The 23,327-nt window shown below is 43.7% G+C and overlaps 1 protein-coding gene across 7 annotated transcripts in view; it reads right to left on the bottom strand.

The window, feature by feature from the left end:
- The window catches only part of RNF145 (ring finger protein 145), a 59,188-nt gene that overhangs the window by 2,949 nt on the left and 32,912 nt on the right, over positions 1-23,327 (bottom strand). For all 7 annotated transcript variants that reach the window (XM_073355182.2, XM_073355185.2, XM_073355183.2 and 4 more), the window contains 6 exons: positions 17,820-18,055; positions 10,499-10,674; positions 5,293-5,433; positions 3,791-3,973; positions 1,281-1,428; positions 15-371 (listed from right to left, as the gene is read on the bottom strand). In XM_073355182.2, coding sequence (XP_073211283.1) covers positions 15-371; positions 1,281-1,428; positions 3,791-3,973; positions 5,293-5,433; positions 10,499-10,674; positions 17,820-18,055 — 1,241 coding nt within the window. The remainder of the gene's footprint in view (positions 1-14; positions 372-1,280; positions 1,429-3,790; positions 3,974-5,292; positions 5,434-10,498; positions 10,675-17,819; positions 18,056-23,327) is intronic.

The raw sequence follows: 23,327 nt of genomic DNA, 5'->3' as shown, positions 1-23,327 counted from the left end.
CTTGAATTGCAAACCTGGTAGCAGATGGCACAGATATCATTGTGTTGCTGCAGCTGCCCCTCTGTGGCAATGGGCAGCGACTTGATCTTATTCACAGCATCCCTGCGGAGAAGAAAACTTTTCCATCCCAGCTGGGCCCGGAGCCACACATTGTAATAGGAGTGGATGAAGATTATCATTGAGCCCATCACAGTCCATTCTCCAAAGATAGTCTCCGAGACGCCGTATGCCACGACGCAGAGAGCCACGAGGAATTCCAGCAGCCGGTATGTGCCGTTTACATAGTAAATTACATCGTCCATATTTTCTACTGGCTCTTTTCTGAACTCCTCAACCATAAACAACACATAAATGAAAAGTGTTCCAAGCACCTGAAAAGAGGATAGAATGACATGGTTTCAGCATTCAGGTCCCCAGGGTAAGTAGAGTTCAGTACACACAGGGCCTCCCTCATCTGGAAGCATATAAACCCCAAATCAGCCAACCACTTGCTTAACTTCAAGTAGAACCTAAATCCATCCCTACTCACAAAGCATGAAGCTTCTGCTTAAATACCAGGGAAACCCATGCTTAAGTGCTTTGCTGAATCAAGGCTATAGTTAGGGCTTGTCCATGCAGAAAATGCATATTAGAGAGGTGTGATTTCTAACGCGCACAGGCCTATTGGTGTGAACACTCTTTGAAACAGCATTACGTTAATGTGCACTAGGGAACTTTTAGTTCATGCCAGAAGGGTCTACACATGGGCCAGTCAGTGTGGGATATGTTGGTGCACTTTAGAAATCACACTTCTCTCGTGCACAGTGCCGTGCCATGTAGACAAGCCCTTAGAGACATGGATAGTGACTAGACACACAAAGACATCACATGACAAGCTTCTAAGAGCTATTTTTTAAATAGTGAATTAAAAAATGAAAATGAGGATACATCCCCCCACACAGGAAAGTACGCATGTATACATGTTTTGGACACCAATATATTTTCAGATCACCTCTGTCATGGAAGTCTCCTACAATGATGCAATCTATGTGCAGTTTGGAAGCTTATTATTGTAACCAACATGCCCTTCCAATCCTACAGCATTATTTACAATAAATATTTTAGTTCTCTATGTTCTCAGCCCAGCACTAGAGTACTCTAGCCGCAGGAAGAGATAAATAAAAGATTTTACATCCCAGCTTCTGCACTCTAAAACTCCCCCCATCACTGTTCTGGTCATATCCCGTTACCTTAGGGAGAGAAAAAAAATAAATGACTACCATGAGGCTAGTGTGCCTTACCTGGAGGGAGGTTAGAATACTGCTAGAGATAATGATCAGCAGCCAGAAATCCATGTGGAAAAACTGACAAATCATGTAGGCCATGTATGCTGGGAACACTAGCAAGAACAAGCACAGGCTGACTGCACGGAAATGCTTCCACAGGCTCCTGCAGAAACAATGCAATGGTTGGGATTCAGACAACTGGCATCCTCTCACTGAGAGGACAGTGGCTTATGTATCTACGGAAGGCTTTTACTTTACGAAAAGGAATTCTTAATTTCCTCAAGTACAGTCTAATTCGCAGTACAAACAGACAGTTATTCTGATGGAAGTTCAGTTCTTTCTTCCCTGTGCCTTTCTCAGCACAAAGTGGAAAGGCTACATCCTCAGTGAGACAAAGGCAAAAATTAAAGACTACAAATAAGTTACATAGGTACTGCCACAGCGGATCAGGTCAGTGGTTAAACTAATTGTCTCTGGTCTCTGACAGAGGCTGATACCAAATGCTTCAGATGAAAATCCAGGAAATCCCATTAGAACAATTATGGAATAATCTGCTCCAGGCAGTCCATGCTCTGAAGCATAAAGGTTTATAAGGTTATTTTAAATGCTATCTGGTATACCTGCAGAAGTTTCCCCATAAAAACATCTCATACTTCGACTCTTACTAGACTCTTTGCTAGCCTCTATAACCACCTGTGAAACTCACTGCCACATGACGACTGTACATTGTGTAAAAGTATTTCCTTTTATCTGTTTTAAATATGTTGCCTTTCAGTATTAACGGATGTCACCTTGCTCTTATGAAGAGCGATGAACTGTATTTATTTAGATTTTTAAAAATAAAGACATCTATTCCAAGGCTCTAGTTATCTTAACATACTTGATCATGAAATAAGTACAATTAAGTTAAGCCTCAGCAGCACTGAAATTGGTTCCACGGGAACTCAGCCAAACAGCCCAGCCATCTACCTCTCCGTGATCAAGGAAGCATACCCTCAGCCTTCTCCAAAGACTTTTTCAGATAGGTGTCTCTTGCAGTATTCCCCAAAAGAAACCAAATTCAGGCTATTTCAGATCAAAGGGGAGCAAGTTCCAGAGTCTCAGAGTGAAAGCCCTGCCAGCTGTCCTCTCCCTTTTATAAGGCATAGCTCTTCACTATTTTGTAGACTCCTATCGTGACCCCTTTTACTAATCTCTCCCCTACACAGTCCTAATCTCTTCACTCGCATCCCATTTGGAAATCTTTCCAGTGCCTCCAGTCATTACTCGCTACGCTACTTGGCAGCTCTCTCTGATGTCTTTTTACACACATTTAGTTCCAGAAATAAGAGATACACTGAAACTGACAAACGAGAGTAGAAGGGAAGAAAGGGGAGAGGAGAATTACCCTAATTTGACTGCAACTAAGGTTAGAAGAAAAAAATTCTAAAATTAACTGAATTTTGTAAATACCTGTATTCCTTCTGGGTTAGGGCGGAGGGGCTTTCCCCACCTCATTTGTTCAGAACTCCCTACAAATTCAGCTCTGGACCTGGCAAACAGTTACAATTTGCTGCTACCAGTGACTGACTATCTGTTTGAGAACCAAATACTATCTCCTGGCTCTACTCCCTTTCCTTTCGTCAGCATATTTAGAGTTAACATGCCACAGAGACTGTGTTGACCACAAGCAACCTCTGAGCCGAACAGACTCACTGGATATAAATAAACCTCCTCTTTTATTTAGGACGCTTACAGATTACATAAGGGGAAGAGAGACATGCAATTAACATAGGAAATGCAGTTTCATGCCAGAACACCAAAGACAAATAAAGCTCCTTAAAGAAACACAAAGAAATCAAAGATAACAGGAAAAAACCCAGCAGATCAAAACATCCACAAGACTCCCTTCTTCCACTCCTCAGGTTCTCTCCATAGACACCTCCCATTCCAGGCCTACAACCGGTCCCACAAGCCTGGGATCCTGAAGTTAATCTATGGACTATTACAACTTGGTAGAATTTTTTCCCCATGATTCTATTAAATAACTGGCTGTTTCCGTGACATGCTGAACTGTGGTTTTGTTTAGCCAAGAGCAGGGTTCAGTGTCTCTCAGTGCGGGGTGATGACTTTCCTTCTGTCATGTAATACCCACACAATTCCTGAGGCCAGTGGCTGCAGAGCAACATGATCCTGTGCAGACTGTAAGACATGCTCACAGATGAGTCTTCATTAGGACCATGCGACTCAAGTCACTTTCCTTCTGCAGAAGGAATCATGTTGCAAAGCATCTCTGTGCTGGTGAACATCATTGTGTGTGTGTGTGGGGGGGGGGGGGCGGAAGGAGCAGGGAGGAGATAAGGAGAAGGAGCAAAGAAATGAGAACTGTCTGTATACTAACCTTATTATTCTTTAGTCTACAAGAATGTGGACCACCTTAACTTACCTTTTGGTAGCCCACAAGGCTATCAGGCCATACATTAGTGCGCTCACCTCTACAAAAAGGAGTTTTAAATAGCTTTCAGTTTAGAAAGTGCATTTCTTACTTGTCCCTTGAAGCTCCCAGTGCCAGAACAATGGGATCAGCAATCTCCAACATGGACTGAAGGATGGATGCTACCACAATGAAGAGAATAATACTAAGCAGGAATGCCCGATGGACAACTTGAAGCTCGATTAAACCAGTCTGCACGGCCAAGATCAGGAGAGTGACTCCTTCTGTCATCCCCCTTTGGGTTGGGGTTTTGAAGAGAAAGTGAAAATAAAATGCAGAGGGTTAATTATTTTGCTTCATCTTAAAATAAAAGTCTGGCATGTATGAAATCAACAGTTTTTCTAGCCCTTTGTTTCTGATTCTATTTTAAGATTTCTTTCTGCCTTGTATGACCTCAGGAAATTAACATTGATATATTTCTTTAAAAAATACTGCTTATACTTCTTTGTAGCTTGTAGAGGCTTCGCTGACCTTTACTCTTTAATGTATGCAGTGGTGCTGTAGCCATGTTGGTCTCAGGATATTAGCGAGACATGGTGGGGGAGGCGATATCTTGTATTGGTGAGAGACAAGCTTCAGGTCGGGGCCTGAAGAACTCTGTGTAAGATATTCCCTCACCTGCCTTGTCTCTCTTTTCCTTTAATGACATTCCTGTCTGAAGTCCTACCACTTGGGTACACTTTGAAAGCAATGAATTCAGAGTTAGACATACAGCACAGCTTCCAATGTTGCTAACAGACACTCTAGAACAAAGAGTCCCCTGAATGTCCCTCTTTCACTCTTGTGGTTTTGAAGTTGAAAGTGAATTTAATATTTCTGACGTAGAGACAATGACAGCACTGTCTTGAAGCAGTTACGGCACAGCGTGGACTACCCATGACTGGTTCTCCTCCACGCCCACAATGCTTCTGCACCATTCCTGGGCAGCCTCACTTTATACTCACTGCAATTCCCACTGACTCACCTCAGAACCCAAAGTAAAAATAAGTCCTTCACTTGTGGCCTGAACCAGCATTTGACCTCCTGGTAAAAGCTAACATACTAACCCACAGGGCCACAACTAAACTCCCAATTTTATGTCAGGCAGTTATGAGAAGCACAAGAGAAACAAGTTGCCTATATTCTTCGGCAGTTTACCACAGTAACTTTTAGCTGACCAGTGCAAATCTTCCACAAAAGATTAGTTTGGTTTCACATGTAGTTACATGGGGGGAAATGAACCAGGAAGTTAAAATATAACTACATAAGCATTTAGTTTTTCTAAACATTTTTAGATTCCTTCAGTCACTGATCCCCATGAAGACACCGCAAAGAATCTAAAATCCCAAAGAGAAGCACTGTATGTATTACAGAACTGCATGACTGCCATTCTAAGATTCATGATAGACATTTCCATCTCAAACCCTTTAAAATAGTGTATTTGGGCTAATAAATAAGAAGCGTGTCAGAATTCCTATGCATACTAAGGCGTTTATAACGGGTTAAAATAACTCTCAGTTTAACAAATGCCAACCTCAGTGACACGTAGTTCTAAATATGCTGCCAGGCACTTACCTGTTCATAGCTGGGTCATTCATGAACGCTCGGTAGCCCTGCAAGTAAAACTTGCAGAGAGTCAAAACTCCCAAAGCAACAAAGGAGACCGTGAACACCAACCCCAGGAGTGAATATGGAGTGCTGCAACATTCTGCAATGCTGGGGGAAAAACACAGTTTAATTAATAAAAAGATTTCTTCAATTAAGAGTCTGAGCTGGTTTGAAATCACATCTGGATTGGCTTAAAAAACAGAACACGAGCAGCCCCACAAGTACATGCACGTTCTTCTACTGAGACAAAATTACGAGAGCAAAGTCCACTATTTTCTCCTCGGACATCAAAGGTCAAAGATTCACGGTTACTCAGTCACAAAAACGCATTGTTATGTCTATCAGCTGATAAGCAAGCCTATGTGGTTCCCCATTGCTCATTCAGATTGTGCTTCAAGACAGCCCCACATGGTGGTGCTATCTTGCTTTTACTTTAATAAAGAAGAGTACTCTTGCTCAGGCATGGAAAAGTGATGTACTCAATTCACTTAATGACATTTCAATCCAGTTACCACAAGATGACGCAAAGTTACAGTAGATCAATTTGATTGATTGGTTAGTTCCCACACACAGCAATACTACCAGGATGCCAGTCACTATAGAGTGCTCATATAAACGGTTATTAAAACGGCTAATAAATTGTAACGTTTTTCATAATTCGGGTCTGAAAAGTGATCTGAGATCTTGATATTCAACTACTGCTGACCCACAAAAGAGGCCTAGTACAAACTTCAAATAAACTATACCAAAGAGACATACAGCCTTTAAACAATTATCTGAGTGAGAACACAGGATGCTCTCGCTCTCAGGCCTACTTCTCTTTTGACTTGCTACTACAGTGAAGTCACAAGGTGAATCCTCAGCTGCAACAAGAGCTGGGTGCAGCCAAGTTTGAGGAATCATAAAAGAGCTGTTTCAGCTCACTCATCCTGGGGCCTGTTTTCTGTAGTCCTGGCCCAGCGCAGTCTAGAGCAGTCTGTGTTTCTCCAGAGTACAACGGCCTTTAATGGGAATCAATCACACTGCTACTATGGCTATACATCCTCCCACCTCCAATGTCAGCAGAGCTGGAAAGCAGTGGTGTAGAGCTGCTCTATGCTTGCTTTCTTTAACACCAGGGAGTCCTCAGCTACTCAACTCAGGGCCACGTTCTGGCACTTTTGGCTACAACAGCAATCCTGGTTCCTTCAGGACAACAGGCTATTCCCAGAGAAATTACTAGGATGCCACATTGCAGCATTCTGATTAATTCACTGCTGGGTCAAGTAGAAGCAAAGTGCTCCAAGAAAGAACATGTGTCAGAAAAACTAGATGGAACAAAGGAAACGATAAATAGATGCACTGGTACTCTTAGTCCATTTTTAATGTTTTATACGGCACCAGAGAGGTAACACAATAAAAGCAGGTCATTTCTTTTTAAAGTGTCTGTGTAATATAGCATCTCAAGTTTTATTACAGATCATTCTGCTTATTCTTCAGCAATCCAACATTTTAAGTTAAAATATCCCTCCTCCCCTATTTGATAGGGCATGAAAGCCTTTTGTAGCTGAATAGGAGGCTCACTAGAAGCTTCTTAACTTCCTGGCTATGCCTCTGCACATGAATGGTAGCTGTCTTTGAAAGAACACCAAAGCAGAGAATGTGGAAGTGTCTCATTCATCATACAATCAAGGGGTACTCCCGATAACTCATCAAATCCTCCCTATTCTCCAGTGGGAGTGATACAAGCCCTTTCGGAAGGTGGCCTACAGATATAGAAAGCATAGAGTCCGTAATGGAACACTGGCTTCTAAGAACACTCCTCGCCACCAGAGCTCTCAGCAAAGAAGGGCACGTCTACAGTACCAAAACAATAAGCATAAAGCTCAATGTGCACATGAGACAGATTTGTCTAACTGGTTGGAAAAGAAGAGTTATACCCGATGATTGTGGTACAATGTGACTTGTAGTGACTCCTCCAAGTTCCCAGTATGTTGCTCTGGTGTGTCCACAAATAGGAAAGAACTGGCCAAAAAAGGTGGAAGTCCCTGTAAGGGATGACTATCTTCCAGGAACCGTGCTTGCGCTGGTGTTTGTCCCTCTCAGTACTGGTCATGTGCGATGTTTAAGATTAAGGGCCCCGCTGTGTGAGGTATTTTTGAATAACTTCAGGTTTTTTTCCAAACTTGTCAGGAATGAAGGAACTATAGTTAAGGGGAAGTCTGATCCAGGATAGCTGAGCCTCCAGGTAGGCTCCATAATAAAGAACTTTCAACCCCTCTAGCAAGCATGCTACCACCCTTACTAATGAAGTTGAAGCGGAGATAATTTACTGTGTAAGGGACTCAGAGGAGCTTAAAAACCTCAAACAAAGGACTGACTGGAGAGCTTTCAGATTTATCCTTATGTGCCCCCAGGTGTGAGCTTGTAACTGTCCTGAAGGTTTGAATTCTTGCCATCTTCAAAAAAAAAACAAAAAAACAATGAAGGCTGTGTATTGTTATTGTTTGTTGTGCATTTGTGGAAGCTTAACATTGCTATTAAATGCACTCTGAATGCTCTTGCTTGAATTCCAGAGTTGTACACTCTAGGAAATAATTCATTACCGCTAATAAAGGGCACGTGTGCCCAGACTGCTCTTTTCTGGCAGAGAAACATTTTTCCATTTTACTAAGTGGACTGCGGTACAGTGAAGTCTTCTGGCTGACTAGAGAATCTTTCTTAGCTTGTCTAACAAAATGATATTTTAACATCCTCTCCTAAACAGTTAGGCTGTCAGAGATAAAACCTGCTACTGGAGCTTGTTTCTCTTCTGAAGAAAGAGAGTGCTGCTGTTGCATTTTCTTACCATGGCAAAGCAATGCGCCTTTGGCCCCCACAACACTGGCATAAAAAAGTTTCCTGGTTGTGTGTGTTGCTCCCAGGCAGGTAAAAGATGACAGCAATTGCCAAAAACCCACCAGGAAGGATGCCTTGAGGAAACGCATCCCCAGAGCGTGATGAAATTGAGTCTAAGAGAAAAAGTCTGGTGCTTTCATGTTTTGGGCTGTACAGAGAAAGTCTAGCAAGTAATATTTTAGAGATAGCATTTCGTTTAACTCTCACTTATTATGAAGATACAGATTTATTCTGATACCTGGCAGGCAAGTTCTACCTGATGTACATGGATGGTACATGATCATTCACACTCTTGCCCCTCAATTCTATGGCACAATTCCAGAATCTAAACACTAGAACTGGAAGTGGTTTAGACTGCACCAGGTAAACCTGTGTTTTAACTTTAAATAATTTCAGTAACTGGAATACTGACGGTTCATGCCTGCAAAGACCAACGCTGATTAACAGGGATATTTGCACGGAGTGTGTCAATCTGGCATTAAAAATCTTTGCTTTTGGAGATCTTGTGCATGTAGCAATAGCCACAATATTTGCCAAATGCATGAGGCGTGTCAGAAAAATCTAAGTTCCCCTGCTGGGCCATGCTGTAGAAGCCTCTGCTCTCTGCCTACGGCCAGACTGCACACATCACTAGTGCACAGGCTTCTGTATCAGGCACGGTGGGGAGCTCTGAGCCTAAATGACTCAGTGATGTGGGAGCTAGTGGGTCTTCTCTGCGAGGAAGAGTCATTTCATCATCCCCAGATTCCTTACCTTCCTGCTGTCAAGGGTCTCAGATTTCTGACCCTAGTGACAAGAGTCAAATTTTCCAGTTCTTCACAAGCAGCAAAAAACCTGTCATCTACCCAGCAATTTCTTCAACTCAATCACAGAAATTAGAGATGGAAGAGACCTATTAGGTCATGCAGTCCACGCCCCTAGCAACTGCTACAGTACAGTTAAGTACAGTCAATATTCTACTTTGTGCAAAATTAAAACTTCAGTGGAGGTGTAAAATAGTTGGGGATTTTGGGGGGGGGGGAGACTGCAAACTAATCCCCTCTGTTAATGTTGTAATGCAATACAATACTGATGGTACTATTCATTTTAATATGTAATGTGATCAAACCCCTGGAGTTTCTCTGTTTATTTTAAGTTGACAATGAAATCAGAAGACTCGAGTACTGTGATGGACACAGGGCCATATGTGAAAGGTAAGTGACAGGAATGTTCTAGAACCTTGATCCTGAGACTGTGGTGTCGAACAGGTTATTCTAAAAACAAAACCTTTACAGAGAGTTAGAAGATGCTGGCAATGTTTCTACTAAACCACACAAAGTTGATAGACAAGGTCCCAAATGCAATAAGAAGGTGAAGGGAAAGACTGGCGAGTCATAATCTAGTAAGGGAATGACTGGAGACAGGGTGGAATAGGTTTCCTATGCTTTCTCTAAACCTTGTAGAAAGATTAATGCCAAAAACAAGACAGGGAAGAGGTATGAAAAGTTCCCAAGCACCAAGGTACTGAGAATGTCCCTCTGCTGATGAAATGGTCCATAAGAATGTGGACTGCTAAATAAAGACACCCTTCAGAACAAACCAAACATCAGAAATAGTTTGTTAGAGAATCCAGTCCAATACCCTGAAAGCTAGATTCCAAGAAGAATCCAACTGGGGAACAGCGTAGCATACTGGGATATTTAGGATCACCATCAGAAAGATAACCCAAGTCTCTTCTTCCTGAGGAAAATACTTTTTTTTCCAGGTGTGCTTTATTTCTGATTCTGCTGATATAATTGTGGATGGAATTCCCCATGGTCGTTGTTCATTGCTAAACTTTCAGTTATAGCATGGATTTCAATGCACTCCAGAACGTGTTGCATATCACAGCTGAAAATAAAGCCTCCAGGACCCAAAAGACACATTGATTCCTCAACACAATCCTACAGACAAGTACCAGAGGAGGAATGCGCTCCTAGCCTCAGCTGGTGATATCTGAGTTTGCTGAGTCAAATCTTTTGAAGCCCTACCAAACTTCTGAACTGAAGCTCTGAGTGTACAGTGGTTTGCCCATCACTAAGTTATATTTTGTATTCACTGGGAGCTTTTCCATAGTTCTGTTAATACCCCTCTCTCCTGAGCTGCTGTGAAGCAGAAGGCTTCACTGAACTAATATGCATGATGGACAAATATTTACTGGGGTCTAGAAGAAGACAGCTGATTTAAACCATTCCATCTGTAGAAGACAGTAGATTAGTTCAGGAATACAAACAATGCATGCACAGAAAACAGCTTATTATGGACACTAGTTAATTACCTTGTCAGAAAGAGAAAGAGAAGCCTCTCTCTTGAGGCGGGCTGATCTCGTGTGCTGAAATAAGAGTAGATTTGAAGAGCAAATAAGACAAGCCAGAACACCATGAATAGAACAGGGACCACCAGCTGGTTCCACAGAGACATCCCCAATGCCAGGAGACCGTACACCTCCACTACCTGGGCAAGGTAAAGACAAGACCAGTTTGTTGTATTTGTTCACATCCTGTATGTTTACAGAGATAACAGAATAGAAAAAACAAACAAACATTCAATTCATTTGCAATTCAAACCATGAGTCAGATTCATGTGGCACAAGTGGGTCAGTTACAAGGATTCCTGACTTTGTATTTCTTTGACCTTTTGTTAAAGGCAGGTGCTAAGTGCCTCAGACACCTGTCAGAGCAGAGGCTAAATATCTAAAAATTGGCACATTTGCAACATGTGACTGTTACAGTCTGGACAGCAATTCTTTTAAAGTTTATGCTACTGCTTGTACAATGTTAATACTAGGTGACTATGGAGCAATTTTCAGAAAGCTGGAAGGCTAATCCCTTAAAAGTGACAGGGAAATTATTCATCACTAATACTTCCACAGATGGCTTTATTTTAAATCAAATGTCTGTTTCTCACAGCCAAGACAAGAATCACACAATGGCTACGGAGTACCCACTAGGAGAGAGGTGGGCAAACTATGGCCCGTGGGGCCACATCCGGCCTGCGGGACCCTCCTGCCCAGCCCCTGAGCTCCTGGCCCGGGAGGCTAGCCCCCAGGCCCTCTCCCGCAGCCTCAGCTCACTGCATCACGAGAGCGATGCTCTGGGCGGGGGGGCTGCGAGCTCCTGGGCAGCGCAGCTGCAGAGCCCAGCCTGACCCGGTGCTCGGTGCTGCGCAGTGTGTGGCTGGCTCCAGCCAGCGCTGCCAGCCACGAGTGCTCCAGGGAGCAAGGTAAGGGGGCAGAGGGGTTGGATAGAGGGCAGAGGAGTTCGGGGTGGTGGTCAGGGCGGTCAGAGGACGGGGAACACGGGGGTTGAATGGAGGCAGGGGTCCCGGGGGGGGGGGCCCAATCAGGAAGGAGCGGCGGGGGTTGGATGGGATGGTGGGGGGCAGTCAGGGGCAGGGGTTCCTGGGGTGGTTAGGGAGAAGGGTAGTTGGATGGGGCAGAAGTCATAGAATCATAGAATATCAGGGTTGGAAGGGACCCCAGAAGGTCATCTAGTCCAACCCCCTGCTCAAAGCAGGACCAATTCCCAGTTAAATCATCCCAGCCAGGGCTTTGTCAAGCCTGACCTTAAAAACCTCTAAGGAAGGAGATTCTACCACCTCCCTAGGTAACGCATTCCAGTGTTTCACCACCCTCTTAGTGAAAAAGTTTTTCCTAATATCCAATCTAAACCTCCCCCACTGCAACTTGAGACCATTACTCCTCGTTCTGTCATCTGCTACCATTGAGAACAGTCTAGAGCCATCCTCTTTGGAACCCCCTTTCAGGTAGTTGAAAGCAGCTATCAAATCCCCCCTCATTCTTCTCTTCTGCAGGCTAAACAATCCCAGCTCCCTCAGCCTCTCCTCATAAGTCATGTGTTCCAGTCCCCTAATCATTTTTGTTGCCCTTCGCTGGACTCTCTCCAATTTATCCACATCCTTCTTGTAGTGTGGGGCCCAAAACTGGACACAGTACTCCAGATGAGGCCTCACCAATGTCGAATAGAGGGGAACGATCACATCCCTCGATCTGCTCGCTATGCCCCTACTTATACATCCCAAAATGCCATTGGCCTTCTTGGCAACAAGGGCACACTGCTGACTCATATCCAGCTTCTCGTCCACTGTCACCCCTAGGTCCTTTTCCGCAGAACTGCTGCCTAGCCATTCGGTCCCTAGTCTGTAGCTGTGCATTGGGTTCTTCCGTCCTAAGTGCAGGACCCTGCACTTATCCTTATTGAACCTCATCAGATTCCTTTTGGCCCAATCTTCCAATTGGTCTAGGTCCTTCTGTATCCTATCCCTCCCCTCCAGCGTATCTACCACTCCTCCCAGTTTAGTATCATCCGCAAATTTGCTGAGAGTGCAATCCACACCATCCTCCAGATCATTTATGAAGATATTGAATAAAACCGGCCCCAGGACCGACCCTTGGGGCACTCCACTTGATACCGGCTGCCAACTAGACATGGAGCCATTGATCACTACCCGTTGAGCCCGACAATCTAGCCAGCTTTCTACCCACCTTATAGTGCATTCATCCAGCCCATACTTCCTTAACTTGCTGACAAGAATACTATGGGAGACCGTGTCAAAAGCTTTGCTAAAGTCAAGAAACAATACATCCACTGCTTTCCCTTCATCCACAGAACCAGTAATCTCATCATAAAAGGCGATTAGATTAGTCAGGCATGACCTTCCCTTGGTGAATCCATGCTGGCTGTTCCTGATCACTTTCCTCTCATGCAAGTGCTTCAGGATTGATTCTTTGAGGACCTGCTCCATGATTTTTCCAGGGACTGAGGTGAGGCTGACTGGCCTGTAGTTCCCAGGATCTTCCTTCTTCCCTTTTTTAAAGATTGGCACTACATTAGCCTTTTTCCAGTCATCCGGGACTTCCCCGGTTCGCCACGAGTTTTCAAAGATAATGGCCAGTGGCTCTGCAATCACAGCCGCCAATTCCTTCAGCACTCTCGGATGCAACTCGTCCGGCCCCATGGACTTGTGCACGTCCAGCTTTTCTAAATAGTCCCTAACCGCCTCTATCTCCACAGAGGGCTGGCCATCTCTTCCGCATTTTGTGATGCCCAGCGCAGCAGTCTGGGAGCTGACCTTGTTAGTGAAAACAGAGGCAAAAAAAGCATTGAGTACATTAGCTTTTTCCACATCCTCTGTCACTAGGTTGCCTCCCTCATTCAGTAAGGGGCCCACACGTTCCTTGGCTTTCTTCTTGTTGCCAACATACCTGAAGAAACCCTTCTTGTTACTCTTGACATCTCTGGCTAGCTGCAGCTGCAGGTGCGATTTGGCCCTCCTGATAACATTCCTACATGCCCGAGCAATATTTTTATACTCTTCCCTGGTCATATGTCCAACCTTCCACTTCTTGTAAGCTTCTTTTTTATGTTTAAGATCCGCTAGGATTTCACCATTAAGCCAAGCTGGTCGCCTGCCATATTTACTATTCTTTCGACTCATCGGGATGGTTTGTCCCTGTAACCTGTAACTCATCGGGATGGTTTGTCCCTGTAAGTCCCGGAGGGGCAGTCAGGAATGAGAAGAGGGGTTGGATGGGGTGGCAGTGAGTGGGGGGTGTGGATGGGGCAGGGGCCCCAGGGGGGCATCAGAGAACAGGGTGGGTTGGATGGGGCAAGAGTCTCGGGGGGAGGGGTGTCAGGGGGCGAGAAGCAGGGGTGGGGGGCGGAGGGAGAATAGGGAATGGGGACCGAGCCACGCCTGGCTGTCTGGGGAGGCACAGCCTCCCGTAACCAGCCCTCCATATAATTTCCGAAACCCGATGCGGCCTTCAGGCCGAAAAGTAAGTTTGTATTTTAAAAGAAAAGAGAATTAGAGAAAAAACTTGTACTTTACAAGCATGTAACTACTAGTATTTTAGAGTGAAAGATTGAGTAGGCAAATCATATTATTTGCAGATCCCTGTCAACACTGGCAAATGTTACAACATATTACAGTGAGGTCCTGTAAATGTAATTTCTATCATAGCTGACTAACAAGCAGCCGACTAGTTTGGCGGCCAGAAGCAGCCTCTGCTCAGGCTCTACAAAGGATCTGCAGTGTCCCTGCGAAAGATTCCTGTGGCACAGGAGCAGAACGGAACCAGCATAAGCACCCCTACACAGAGAGGGGGTGCACCTATAGTACTGAGCAACATGGGGGATTCTGGGAAGCTCTATAACTTGTAGGCAGCCCCTGAAGTTGCTCTAAACTTATACCAGCCCCCAAAGTCCAGAATCCAGGATGCATAAGAGGACAAAAAGTTGCTTTTGCCCATCCTCCCCCTGGGCTTAGTCCCCTGAACCGCTGGGTTCAGAAGATGAAGTTAAACATTAGGCCTGGGTGTCTTAATATCCCCCTTCTCCCAAGTTTTTCCACTGGTATTACAAACAACTGTTTGCACTACTACAGTTGCAAAGCCTCTAACAACTGTGAGGTCACAACTACTTGATTAAGTTATTACTGAATAATTCATGCTGAAGTCAGCAACTACCACAAGTGATGACAAAGGATGAGTACGTCATGTTAAAATCAGGTTAGGGCAAAACTCCAATCTGGTATAAGCAGATTCATCTTCCTTGACCTTCAATGGAGTTGCATCTACTTACACTAGGTCTGAAAGGGGGCCAATTTTTTCACCACGATTTTTGTTTCTGGAGTAGGGAATAGGCTCTAGATTTCCACATTAGTGAGCTCCTTAAAAATAAAATTAGAAGGCTGATTTTCTTGTTTTTTCCAGCTTTCAATTAAACCAGATTATAATCATAATATGCAGCCCAACACAATTACAATTGTTCCCATTTGCTGAGGTTGGCATAGGCAATTTGCTTCAGAAGCACCTTCCAAAAAAGATTACCAGAGACATTAACATTTCTCCTAATTCCAGCCAGTTCTCTCTAGCATACATTGCACACTACTATTCTCAGCTGTAGCTGCTTATTATTCTAGCAGCATGTTGTTAATACCTTCCAAATTGTTCCATAGCCACACATGAGAAGTTATGCCCTTGATTTGCACAGGGCACTGGTAGAAACATGGCATGAGCAATGCTCCTTGAAGAGTTTATACTAGAATATTTTTTCTTAAGGCCAAAACAGTACTACATTGACTAGTAAACACAGATTTCAAAGACAAAGGGGGTCAGTGAGGCAGCCCAAAAAAAAATCACTTACCTTTCAAATCTTTACAGTGATTTTAAAAACCAATCTAATTAGTACACTTAGAATGGCCCATAAAGTGGTAAAGAGAATAGACAAAAACAAACACTTGAGTAGCTTTTCCTTCGAGCATGCATATGGCATTAAAACAACCTCAACATATTCAAGTGTTCTTAACACAAGTGCCAGAGAAGAAAGAAGTGTTGACAGTACATTTATGATGTCACTGCACTTCAAGTGTTAGCTAAAAGAAAAGGAGTACTTGTGGCACCTTAGAGACTAACCAATTTATTTGAGCATCTGATGAAGTGAGCTGTAGCTCACGAAAGCTCATGCTCAAATAAAATGGTTAGTCTCTAAGGTGCCACAAGTACTCCTTTTCTTTTTGCGAATACAGACTAACACGGCTGTTCCTCTGAAACCTGTCAAGTGTTAGCTGTTGATCTAAGCTTTTAAAGTCAGTTTGAGGTTTAACATGGGTTTATTGGTAAGCTACATACAAAACTATGTTGGATTTCAGGCTTTTTTTGCTCTTCCTTGCGATGTACAGAAATGACCATCTTCCCAAAACACCCTGCTGACTTATACTGTTGATTTTGTATTACCACCACAGAAATGTGGAGAGTCTCAAGTCTGGTCTTTTCTACTCTTGGGAGAAGGTCTCTCAGATTTGCCTTGTGAGCTTTCATACTTAAATGAAGAGCAATGAATCTTTGACAAAGACATCTTTTCAACTAAACGTGTTAGGCACTGAGGTTAAATAGGTGTTAAGAAAAAACAAAATTCCCAAGTTTCAGATAGGCCTTGTCTGCAGTAGGGAATTTTACTAAAAACAATCCCACTAGTGCTACTACATTGCGGGACATTGCTGGTGCAGAGTAGAGCTTTTAGCACTCTGTCATTTTGACCTGCCCTAAGCAGAGTTAGGCAACAAAGTAGTGAGAACACCAGTGGCTGCAGGATGTTCATCCACACTAATAGTCCCACCATTTCTACCACATTTGGTAGCAACAACAGGAAGTTTGTAGGACAAATGGTTAGCCTAGACAAAGCTGTAAAGATTTCGAGGGTGAGATCAGATCAGAATATTAAGGGAAAAAGAAAATTCCTTTTTGCAGAAACCTTTTAGGGCTTCTTTATATACAACACAGCAGTAAAAACAGAGTGCAAGCCAAATTTTATTTTCTCCCTTTCCAGGTCACTTTTAAAACACTGTCTGCTCAGCAAGGGGCCAAGCAAAAGTTTTTGGAACATGTTTAGAACCAGACACGTAATTCTGAAGAGTTTCCAAAGGAAGTCCATATAGGTCAGAGCGCCTTCCACACATGTGTGGTAGAACCTATTTTTAAAAACAGTGAGATGACATGGATTGTTTTCATTGGAGAGACAGCCTATCTTCATATTCTGCATAGAAACTGCAGTCTCAGTCAATTCTCCATTCCCTCTTGATACATGTAACTTCATTATTCCCAGTCACTTTGCATTTTGCTGGGCCAACATATGCAACTTGGGACTTATGTCTGGCCGAACTGGGGCACTCCATAGGGACTGGTGTTCATTCCTGTCTCTCTCTGCAGCCAAAGAGTATAACAACCCATGTTATCAAGCTACAAATGGGGTTTGTAGCACAGCTGGGGTTTGTACACGGGTGCTGGTTGAAAAATTTGACAAGAGTTACTCTGCCTGACAAAAGCCAGGAAATTCCTTGTTAAAACGGTCTGAAAGCTTCCCCATGTTTCAGTCTGTTCTGATTTGCAGTAAGCCAATTTTGAAGTCTCTCTTTCAACCGACTTGCATAATTGCCATTAATGAAAGTTACACACATCAATGGGAAAATGGATGCCTTTGCTATGAGTGAATTTCCAAACTGATGCTTATGTGTGTACAAATTTGTTAATGCATTTTAATATTGCAGAAGTGTAAGTTATTCATAGTTTATTCTTGGTTTCATGTTTCTTCTTGGATCTCTCATTTCCAGCTCAAGATAAGCTATACTTACAAACTACCACTTTTCTACACAGGGCATTATTATATACACCAGAATTACTGCAATTGTTTTTGTGGATGCAGTTTGCTTTCCAAGAGGGGCTTATTTCAGATTTAGCAACTTTAATGTCCATCCTACCGAGGCCCTGGTTTTCATCCAATAAAACCATGGGTTAAGCAAACTGGAGATCAAGCAAGTCGCATAAGTTTAGTGATCAACCAGGATTAGAATCCAGGTCATTGCTCTAACTGCTAGTCTATGCCGTCTTGCAATGTAATTTTAAAAAAGTGGAAGAGGACATTGCTAAAACACACACAATATGGAATGACAGGAAAGCACAATTAACTCCCAAAGCTGAGCCATGGACAACGTTGTGCAATGACTGGTTTTTCAGACCACAAAATGTGAAGTAATGCCACAACTGAAGCCAATGAACCTGTTATGATCCACTTGCAGCCTACCTGGACAAGCTCTCGGTATGCAGATTTCGCAAGATTATATGGTACTAGAAGATTTGATGCCAGAAAATAGAGCACTTCCAAGCCAGTGAAAATCATGGCAAATTTGTTGATGACGACAATGGTTTCCAGAGGGACGAGGCACAGCCGCGCCAGCAGAGGGAGCATGTGAGCAGAAAAGAGCCAGATCTGTTTGGTTTTCATGACGCAGGAGCACAGGGTGCATACCACCAGCTGACCTGAAAACATGACAAAATATTTTATAGCAAGCTGTTCACCTCCTCCAGGAAAAACATCTTAATTTAGCTTTCCAGTAAAGCATCTAACAGTATCCAGTTCTACCATGACAGTTCTGCTAACTACAGCACACCTGTTATGAAACTGGATTTTCCTGTATCTTCGGAGGCTCACACACGACATCACCCTCAGAGTGCATGCTGGATACGATCTCACGGTGTATCATAAGAAGTAGTTTTATCAGAGAAAAGGCTGACACACCAAGTATAGCTTCTATCTGCTCGCTGAAAGGAAGGACCTTGGAACAAGCCCTACGACCACTGGGCAAATCATCTCTTCGCCCCTCCCGTTAGCTTCACCCACATATGTACATACGACTGAAGCCCAACTGTGCTGTCATTTCTTCCTGAGATAGGAGGAAGAGAAGGAGTGGCTGGGGGGCTATCCGGAGACCACTCTCCGGCCGCTCAGTCTGATGGCAGAGCAGAGAGCGGTGGCTGCTGGCCCGGTACCTAGCTCTGAAGGCAGGCACCACCCCCAGCAGGAGCACAGAAGTAAGAGTGGCATGGACTATTCATTGCTGTGGGTAAAATGTGCACAGCAAGTCTCCCCCCCTCAGCTCCTCTCGCACCTCCAAATACTTTCTGTGCCCCCCAGTTTGAGAACCTCTGGTCTAGAGAATACTTAGTCCTGCCCCATTGCAAGGGACTGGCCTAGATCTATTGAGGTCCCTTCCAGTACTACATTTCTAGGATTTTATGGTTTGCACACAACTCTCAAGCAGACATGCCAAATCCGTGGGAAAAAAATGCAGAAATTGGGCTTGTTTTTGGCTTAATTGGCTTGTAGCTTGTTTGGCTTGTAGCTTTTTTTTTTTTTTTTTTTGGATCGGCTCCTTGCAAGCAGGGGCAAGGGGGGGGAGAGAGTCGGGGGAGCACAGCAGGCCCACCACAGTCCCAGACTGCACGCCAGGGGGAATCTAGTCACAGAGTATTGGGATTCTTAGGGATTGGCTTGTTTTGGCCTTGTTTTGAAATGGAATTAGCTTGATTTTTGGCTTATTGTGAAAATCGGGGCTTATTTACCACGTAGAAGTTGGCAACTGTGCTTTCAAGCTGCACTTTGCACTATATTCTCAAAAGTATATTTCTCAGGAACATAAACAACACATTTCCAGCAAGTAAACTTAGTATATTTGCCCTGTCTGCTGCCTCCCTTCCTTGATTATGGTTCTGAAAGAACATTTTCCTTTAAATGGATAAAGGAAACAATGAAGACCCCAAATCCCTCCCTCTATCATTTTTCTGCTCTGTCCATCCCCCATCACCCACTCTCATCTCTGTCCCCAGTACATGAAATTTGTTAGCAGATGGGAGAAAATCTTTGAGGGAGCCCTGGTTAAAATACTGGCAGCACATCACTGTGCATTAACAATTTTCTGTTACTCAACTGCTTGTACAGTTGGATTGACTCCAGTTACTGTGACTCACAGTAACTAAGGCAACCCAGCTTTATAGACAAAAGAATACCAAAACTAACACCAATCTTTTTTGGGTATAGGCATGACGTAATTATCTAAAGTGAAGTTTTACCACAGCACCAATTTGGTATCCTTGGGCTTTGTCTACACTAGCACTTTTGTCGGTAAAACTTTGGTCAGTCAGGAGTGTGAAGTAACACCCCCTTGACCAACGTAAGTTTTACGAACGGACGTGCCCGTGGGGAAAGCAGTATGTCGGTGGAGGACACTCTCCCACCAACATAGCTACCACTACTCGTGGGGGGTGGTTTAGTTATGCCGACAGGAGAGAGCGACGACATGGGAGACCTTGCAGGAGCGCAGCTGCAGCTGTACAACTGTGCTGCTGTAAGGTCTGTAGTGTAGACATAGCCTTATACTTCTCTTATAAAGAACGTCACTGGATCTCTCTTGATTCTGAAGAGCAGGACCACAGATCTAAGTTTCATCTGACAGAAAGTAGTGCGACCACGTTCCCTTACTAATCAACATGCCAAATGTGTAGCAAGTCAATGTTATGCTAACTCCCTGAGAATACCCAGCAGTCTCCTCTTCCACCTTTGGAATCTAAGCACTGACTGAAAATTACTTGTCGCAGGAGGGAGGCTGTATGTCACCAAATTAAATAAACCAAGTACTTTATCTCACGGCTCTGATCTGCTCTCTCAAATCAGTGTCGTGTCATTTGTCTACCCCTTCAGAGAGGATATGAAAAGATCTCTGACGGGACTTTTGATGAAAAGGTACTCCCCATTCCTTGCTAGCAACAGCATGTTTGTTAAAGATAGCTAGAGAGAGAGACAGAAAGAACTTGGAAAGACAGTCAGATTATCTTGGGGAGGTGGTATTATGTGATAAAAACCATTGACAACATAAGGTGATATAATTAGTCAAAAGAAAGGAACTTGTTCTGAATGTCAAAACAGAAGAACAGACTGTGCCAACAAACTTAATAACCCTCAACAAATCCACTCGTCTATTGGCATTCTGAAAGTTGCAAACCATGGGCTGAGTGATGTGTTGAAGCAGTGCTGATGTACCCTGTCTCCTGCAGAATTTAAGAGCTCTTCTTCAGGGAAGGAGAAAGTAGGGAACAAGGACGGCTGTCTCCTGTGGAGCGCCTGAGCTCTGAGAGCACAAAAACATTTTTCTGCTCCCAAGACCTCTGCACAGTTTTAGCAGCCTGAATCATCTAGCTCATGAGCTAATAGAAGACTTGTTGCAAGCAAGCTGACATGGTAAACCTTTCCTCCAAATCATTTAATAGAGAACTGTCTGTGTTTTCATAGAATCATAGAATATCAGGGTTGGAAGGGACCTCAGGAGGTCATCTAGTCCAACCCCTGCTCAAAGCAGGACCAATCCGCAATTTTTACCTCACATTCTTAAATGGCCCCCTCAAGGATTGAACTCACAACCCTGGGTTTAGCAGGCCAATGCTCAACCCACTGAGCTATCCCTCCCCCCTCCACCTCCCCACAAAAGGCTGATGCTGACAAATTCTCCCTTTCTTCCACATTAAGCCATTATGTTGTTTTTTTTTAAACTGTGGTTAAAATAAATGTACACTATTGGGGTTCCATCTTAAGAAGATTAATGTTGTGGGCAGCATAGTTTCCAAAGCCACTTAGCTTTGGAATTTTCCCAGCTAACATGCTCACAGGATGTCATGTTTATACAAGAGACAACCCTCAAATGATACTGCTTGCAGCACTAAAGTATATACTAGCAATCTCAGTCAGCAATGGTCGGCCCGAGCCACAGGCCTGCAGGAAGAAATGGCTGTTGAAAGCCCATTTACAAACACGGCAGACATGAGGGCTATAGGAATTTCTGTACATAAGAGGGAGGGAGTTTGGGTGCGGGAGGGGGGGGTCATGGCAGCGGGTTGGAGAATGGGAGAGGGTGCAAGGTGCTGGATCTGGGGGTGCTCACCTCTGGCTGCTCCCCACAAACGGCGACCTATCCTGGCTGCTCCTAGGTAGGGGCAGCACGCAGAGCCGCCTGCCGTACCTCCGCCTAGGAGCAGCCGGGACAGGTCACCGCTTGCGGGGAGATGCCTAAGGTTAACCCCGCCCCCCCCTCCCCGGATCAGGCACCCCACCACCACTCCCCAACCCCGCCCCCAAACTCCCCCCCAGAGTCCGCACACCGCACCCCCTCCTGGCCCCACACCAACTGGGCTATACACCGGAATTTCTATGAAGATCAGAACTGCTGGTTTATAGAGCTTTCCAGTCGGTGAAGTGCCAGATAAAACAGCTTTTACTGTGATGAAATCCTTCGACCTTAGCAAGAGGAATTGGAGAGGGCCTATCTTAAAAGATTTTTGACTTCCTACCATTCTATGAACACACTCTGTAAACATTCCTAAGTTCTCCCACTGAAATGTGGTAGGGTTCAGTGACCTTAATACCAAAACATGTTCTTTACTGGTCAAAGTTCATCTTGAGAAAAATTGCATGGAGACAGTGCAAGAAAAAGGGATCTTCATATACGTAAATCACATTTGCTGTTATGAGTAACACTTCTGAGAAAGAATAGCTCACGAGCCATCAAGTCAAGCTCAGTTAACCTCTGCATTTCAGTCAAAACTAGGGAAATAATATTACTGGCACTCAGAATTTAAAATAGTTATTTGCACCCTTGTAGGTCCACCTACACAAACTTCTGCATGGTAGAAGACATCTCTTAACCTCCAGATATGTCAGCTTCCCTGACTATATATAATGGGAATAGTGCTTACCTAACCCACAGGGCTGTTGAGAACGAATGTTTTTGTTCTGCACTTTTAAAGACAGAAGAATCGATCGTGCATACATGCTTGGTAATACTTGGAATTTCTACAATGCCTTCCATGTGAGGAATTCAAACAGATTTGAATTACATTGTTAAATTAAATCAGAGCCAGGGAGTCAGAGAGCTAGTCTATCAGTGAGACAGGAAGGGAGGAGAATTAATTTTAGGAACTGAAACTGTAAGGGTGGCAACTACCAACATGCTGGGTTTTATTAACTTAGTCTTGAAGGCAACACAGACCATAGCATTCTCCACTGCTCCTTGGACACTGAACCAAGGGACCTGTTGCCCCTAGATGAGACTCTCAGATCTCCCCCGACACATTCCAGGGAGCCAGAGACAAAAGTAAAAAAAACCCCAACATGTACTGTACCAGCACTCTCAGTAAATCAACTGTTTTAAATGAATTCCTATTTCCTGGGCAAATTTTCAGCCACACTAATCTCCTGTATGGAAAAGATTTAAAATCCTTCTGTAGGTACATACAAAAAACCACTCTGCACTTTTGATAGAAGCCTCCAGTGACTGACAGCATGTTTTTGTTGCTTCAAGAGGAGTCAAATCAGGTTAGCATGCCAAAATCTGTCTTTACTACAACTTAGTAGGTTCGTTTTGTTACATGAAAAACAAAGTGAAACTAAAACTTTTACAATCTAATATTAAGGAAACCAGGCACCGTGAAAGTTTTAATTTATAAGCAAAGTTGCAACCCAAGGGAATGTGTTATTAGTTAAGTTGTAGTAAATGAACCCCCCCACCCCGAAGATAGAATTACATCATAAGGCAGCATGGATCCAATCATCTCCATGGAAAAATACATATTATTACTATTTAAAAACCTATAAATGTCTGTAATGGTAAGAGACACTCAGGCCCAAGAAATTAAAAAAAGGTGCATGCAGAAGAAATCAGGAAGAGAATTAAGAAACAAGTAGTTATTTCTGCCACCCCTTAGA

Source organism: Lepidochelys kempii, chromosome 8 (assembly GCF_965140285.1).
Source record: "Lepidochelys kempii isolate rLepKem1 chromosome 8, rLepKem1.hap1, whole genome shotgun sequence".
Taxonomy (NCBI): domain Eukaryota; kingdom Metazoa; phylum Chordata; order Testudines; family Cheloniidae; genus Lepidochelys; species Lepidochelys kempii.
The sequence above is the reverse complement of the archived record's forward strand: the minus strand, read 5'-3'. Positions and strand labels throughout refer to the sequence as shown.